At 41.4% G+C, this 6,000-nt stretch overlaps 1 protein-coding gene across 1 annotated transcript in view; it reads right to left on the bottom strand.

Moving 5' to 3' along the window:
• Positions 1-1,233: 1,233 nt before the first annotated feature.
• The window catches only part of svild (supervillin d), a 45,058-nt gene continuing 40,291 nt past the window's right edge, over positions 1,234-6,000 (bottom strand). The window contains exons 21-29 of the mRNA XM_084343052.1: positions 5,769-5,923; positions 5,559-5,661; positions 5,262-5,469; positions 5,041-5,174; positions 4,791-4,946; positions 3,514-3,657; positions 3,248-3,360; positions 2,749-2,904; positions 1,234-2,511 (exon numbers count right to left, since the gene is read on the bottom strand). Of these exons, the coding sequence (XP_084199178.1) occupies positions 2,425-2,511; positions 2,749-2,904; positions 3,248-3,360; positions 3,514-3,657; positions 4,791-4,946; positions 5,041-5,174; positions 5,262-5,469; positions 5,559-5,661; positions 5,769-5,923 (1,256 nt within the window). The 3' untranslated portion in view covers positions 1,234-2,424. The remainder of the gene's footprint in view (positions 2,512-2,748; positions 2,905-3,247; positions 3,361-3,513; positions 3,658-4,790; positions 4,947-5,040; positions 5,175-5,261; positions 5,470-5,558; positions 5,662-5,768; positions 5,924-6,000) is intronic.

Raw genomic sequence — 6,000 nt, 5'->3', positions numbered from 1 at the left:
TTTGTTTTCCAGGCCACAACTATACTGTTTTGTTTTATTTCACTTTTTTTAATGTTGTTGCCAGCTGAAGAAGTGAGCCGTTATCAACAAAAAACCTAATCACCTTAAAAGCTAAAATTACGAGTGTTTACAGTTTGTTTCTGCTGCCCCCAAGACGCAAAAGACTCATCGCAGGATTAAAATATCTTAAAGGTGCAATATGTAAGAATTGGCCACCTGTCAAATAGCCATTTAGCATGCTAACCTCAGTAGATTTCTGCAGCGCAATATGTAGACGCTTTAATTTCAAAACTGTTTCCTCACATTCTGTTGAAAACAAAAATTCTTACAGATTGCACCTTTCAATAATAATAATAAAAAAATAGTTGTTTTGAATTTCTATTTTTATCTCAAGGTTTCTGAATGCTCTCCTAAATCTAACAACATCAATCAATCAGATATGGCTCCTGGCCTGGAGACATTTTAATGAAATTGTTCTCTGAGGCGATTGATTCGAAGCGTTGAATGAAACAAAACGATAGAAGCAATGACAACAACAAACAGGCCTTTCACATAGTGGACGTTTTTGACTTGTAACAGATGTTACTCATAAACATGAGCTGTATTCAATTTAGATGGAGCAGGTCAAGGACTCTGGGTCTGTGCCCGCTGGCTCTCTGGCAGTGGAGCTTTCCGGGACCCCTTAATGGAATGGAGCCGTCGTTAATGTTATTAGTTCCACCTTTGCTTTTCCTGCAATGACAAGTCTAAATGCCTGCCACAATAAGCTTTATGTAGATGTTGAGAAAATAAGTGGCTCTGTAATGTTACGTTTCCTTGTTCTGCTGTAATAGTTCAGACTTTACAGGATTGTGGACATTTTTTTAGTCGTAAAATCACCTTCTCAGAATCTCCTACAGATGCTTAACTGTCATCATATCCAGATACTGTAAGTGCTTGTGTAGTTATCATGGAAAACAGCATGTGTTGCAAAAAAAAGTCCACTTTTAAAATATCAGAAACAAGCAGAAAACACACACAAATAATCTTTGTCACCCTTTTTCATAGCAGCCATTTTGTCTCATCGTGGGAGGAAAAAAACAGGTCTCTAATAACACTTACTATGGCTCAGCTGCATTCAAGTGCCCAAGTAAGCGATTGGTAATTTGATTATTCACACCTGTGTGTCTCTGACTGTGGATGTTATGACACCGCCCTGAGCTTGTGCTGTTCTACAAGAAAATCAGAAGCAAACATTTTTAAAAATACTTTATTTAAAAGGGAACCTTGAGCGGTAATATCTCGTTTTCCCCCACCACCAATGTTCACTTTTATGTGCCTGGAAGCTGGTCTCCAACGCCAATGTTTCACAAATGAATACATGATTTTTAAGCAGAACTTTTTCGTGAACATCATGCAGAGAAATTCCTAATTCAGACATGGCAGTATGTTCAGCACGTAACATACACACATTTTGAAGTATACATTTGTGGCTTCAGCTACAGCTATAAAGGAAGTTTATACAGCACAGTTACTCTCTCGCTGTCTCTCTCACACACCCACACACACTTAATACTTTTAAAGTTTCACAATTACGCACTCATAGACATAGATTCACAAAAAACAAAAACATTTATAACAAGACAAGAAGATTAGATTTGGTCCCAAACAACCAGTTGATCAGAGGGCTGCCATCAGCTTTTTCGTGAGAGCCGGGAAGTATTTCAGTACCGAACTTGGAGATGTATGGGTCAGTTTGAATGACAGATAATGGTGTATGTGCAAAGACTTCACGTTTTAATTTTCTTTGGGATTTTGAACCTTTGGACTCTGAAACACCAACCTCTGCACACACATCTGTTAGAATAAAAAGATAAAAACTGGATGTTTTTGAGTGGAGTCTTGTTTTAACACCACGTTTCACCAGCGACCACAAATTACAGGGATTGTTCTCAGAACTCTGATGTGCTTGGTGTCTTTTCTTTGTCAACCTCTAAGTGGAGACATTTTTGTTGAGCACTTTAATGCCATTACACAGAGCTGGATGTTTCCATGAATTCTGAAATGGGTCAATAACTCCCCCCAGTTTAAAAAATCACAGGTGGTTTTCATACAAACCCATTCTCGCACAGAAATCGACATAAAAACACATTCATATATAGTATATTACATATTTATAACGTGAGAGTAACTATTTTTAACATACAAGGGAAACATCTCGCCATCAAAAAGATTAACAATTGCACATAATGGTTAGCTAAAATGTTTCGTAGACGCATTAAAAACGGAATCGTTCTTAAAAATAGATCGACACTTGAACAAAATTGTACATTTGCTTTTCTTTATCCTTTAAAAAATTAGGACCTGATTTTTTTTTTTTTCTTGGAGTAAAAAAAAAATGTTAGAAAAGCTGCTGAGAACGTAAAAAACAGGCAGACTTGTGTTTTAAAACAGGCCCTTGCTTTTCTTCAGGTTCTTTTGCTTCCAGTTTGGCAGGGCGTTGAACTCAACTCGACTCATCTCAAGAAGTGTCTGCGAAAACATAAAAGTCAAACAACAACTGTTAGATGAGAATCTTTGTGTCAAGTGTTTGTTTCTGTTTATGAATTGCAGATTGCGTGACTGTCATGAAGGTTGTGGGAGGTTTCTATTGTGATTTTTTTTTTTTTCAACATTTCAGCTTTGTTCTTGTATTAATAATTCTTCTGACCTATCAAAACATAAACTTAAAGTCCTCTGATCGTGTTTCACAGTAGCCGACTGTCCTACCTTGAAGTCCTGGTCGGACAGGTAATCCTCCAGGCGTAGAGGGTCCACTCCCTCTGGTGGCGGTTTCCTGGTCAGCTCCTCGATGGAGTACTGCTGCTTACTGAGTTTAGACAGCGCCTCCTTCACTAACATCACCTTGTTCTTGGAGCGCTCGACCTGCAAGCACATTGAACTTAGGTTAACAAGTGCTCAGTTGAAGTTTCCTGTAGTTTCCATTCCTCCGTTTATTAAAGCTAGAACCACACATTTTATGTAACATATTTAACATTAAACTGCTGTTTTTTTCTGTTCTATACTCTTCACATGCCAGCCCTGAACAGACATGTGGAGGAGGACACTGTATCTGAACAGATCTGGTTGAGTGAGATGATTTGGATTCTTTCTGGTGTCGACTCCTCCTGTCTTGTCCGTGACACTGAAACACCTCTCCTAATCCTGACACACTTGTACAGTAAAAACAGACACATGAGACAGAATGAAAGACAGTGTAGCATCCCACCACTGAAGCGATACTGGTGTCCTTTTCCCAGTATGGGAAGATGTTGGTGAAGGTGAGAGGTTCACAGCCTGCTAGGACCAGATATGCCAGAGGGGGGCGTCGAGGGTTCTTCTCTGTGAATCACAACATCAGCCAGTGTTAGGGAGACATGAAAAACAAAAGCAAGAGCAGACTACTTCGGTAAGTGTTTGGCTGCCAATTTTTTTTCTTTATAATTGTCGGTGCCTGCTGGAAAAGAATAAATGATTAGTTGAATGATCTCTGACCTTTGCAGTACTGCAGCACCGTCTCCATGGCGCACTTCCTCTCGTTGTTCCAGCGGATCTTTGCAGAGCCGGTGCACTGCGTGTCGTCAGGCTGCCAGCCCTGCCACAGGTACACCTCCATCCGGTTATCCAGCAGGAACAAGGCTGGAGAAGCAACAGCACAAGTGTTAGATAAGAACGCAGAGCACTTACTGGACATGTAAATCCGGTGGCACTCAGATGTAATATTGTCCAGGTAATGTTGTCCATGTTACTCCAATACAATAAAACATACCCACAGCTTGTGATAGTCTTTTAAAGCGCCGTATTGTTTAGTTTTCATCAGTCCGAGTAGGGAACAGTATGTATCTGAATGTTTCTGTAATTTGTGTGCCAGACGAGACTGTGAAAATGCATCTCTAAAATCTACAAAGGATTTTTGAGAGTGACTCAAGTGGGCAAAGCTTCCAGACACAGTGGGATTTACAGTCCCTGACATCTAAACTAACAAAGAGATGTATTTTTTAATAAATAAACACTCCCCAGTTGCTAGTAAATAAATACAATTTTGTATATCTTTGTCAGGCAAGAACCAAACATTTAACGGCTACATTTATATTCCATGACTCCAGAACGCTATGTAACCTTGTTCTAGGATCTGAGGTAGTTTTACATTAATCTGTGTTCCAGTCAGAAAGGAAAATGTTTCATAGAAAGCATCAGTCAAATCAAATAATGCCCACTGAGCAAATCATATACCAAGGACGTCAATTCATCATCTTTGTCAAGTGTTTTTCTGTGTTCTTTTGTAAACATCTTTCTATGTCATTTGAAACATCTTTTTAACTTCTTGTACAGACATCTAAAGGACAAGTTCTTGGAGTTCAAAATTCTAGTTTTTATGATGTTTTTCTTGGACTCACTTCAGCAAAAGTCACAGTGAAGAATCGAACATCAAGCCTCAACTGCTAAAATCCTTAGTCCTGTCTTCATTGACTACCAGGTTTACTGGAAACCTTCATCAGGTAGGCTGTTCAAAGTTTGGAAAAATGTTGATGCTTTTGGTGAAGTGAGTCCAAGAAAGACATCATAAAAACTTTAATTTTGAACCATAAGAAGTCCTTTGGATGTCTGTCATTGAATTTGAAAAGATGCCTTTACTGACGTCGTAAAAGCTTTCTTTTTGAACCATGTATGGGTGTCACTTGGACATCAACAGTTAAGGTTAAAAAGATGTCACAAAAATGTTCATTCCGGCCCCTCGATAGATGTCTTCTGAATGTTTGTTTGTTTGTTACCTGGCTGCTGCGCGGAGTAGAGGTTCTCCTGCAGGAAGGGCATTGCAATGACCCCCTCTGTCACCCTGGCTGGATATAGCTTCTCCTCCCCTTCGAACACCCCCGAGCTGGCACTCAGCCTGAAAAGCCGGGGGGTGTAGTTGTACTTCCCTGGATCTGGTTATGACACATATCACACCACGTCAGCTCACACATCATTAATGATCTTTCTCTGTCTTGCTGATAATGTGTGTGTGTAATGAGGACACACCTTGCAGCATACAGTCGTAGGCCTTCTTGTCCTGCGGGCCCAGAGCCCCCGTAAACTCTGTGGGTTCAGATCCTTCCTCCACCTCCTCCACTTTCAACCTGCTGGTGCTGTTCAGACCTAACTCTGAGGGACACCTTGAAGATGCAAACACAGACAACTGTTGGTCCACACACATCCGTTTCTTAGACGTCTATTTATACGTCCATGCCTCGTGTGTTTACCTCTCGGTTATTTTGTCCGCAGCTCTTTTGGCCACCTGCCTGGCCCCGATGTGTGCCTTACAGCCGTGCCACAAGTACAGACGGCCTTTCTGAGCGTTGAGAAGCACCAGGCTGGCACGAGAGCGCAGACTGGCACGCTGGCAGTCCACCTCCACCAGCGTGGCCTCCTTCTCTGCCTCACCACGGACACAGAACAACCTCCAGCCGTCTGAGGAGAACGTGAGAAGAAAGTGTTTGATATTAAAATTTACATCAAATTGAATCAGCAGTATTACAGGGCATGTTTTGTTTGTTTACCTGTGCTGTCGGTGCTGTCTTCTCTGCTGCCCTTGTGGATGATCAAACCTCCCTGGAAGAGCTGGAGGAAGCACGGAGGCTCTTTTCCCTCAGTCACCAGCACCTGGAAAAGCCATGAATGGGTGATGAAACACTAATTCTCATCAGGAACTTCACCATTAAAAATTTAATTTTATTGATTGTGTCTAATTGTGATGGTCTGGTACTCACTTGTGACCCCCTGTGGCTACCCAGCTCCACTGTCATCAGAGCCGAGGTACCTTTCTCGCTCACGCTGGAGTGACGGCCTTGCCAGAAAAAGCAAGCGGTCCTCTCTCGTCCAGGAGCACCGGCGCTCAGCTCTCCGGGTTTCTGCCGCTTCCCCACTGACAAAAACAGAAGAGAACCCGTTATAGGTCTATAAACCATGGTTAAGTTTTCCTCTCACATGCTGCTTTTTTTT

This window comes from Pagrus pagrus (assembly GCF_965226575.1).
Source record: "Pagrus pagrus genome assembly, chromosome: 21".
NCBI lineage: Eukaryota > Metazoa > Chordata > Actinopteri > Spariformes > Sparidae > Pagrus > Pagrus pagrus.
Note: the sequence above shows the minus strand (reverse complement) of the source record. Positions and strands in the feature narration are given on the sequence as shown.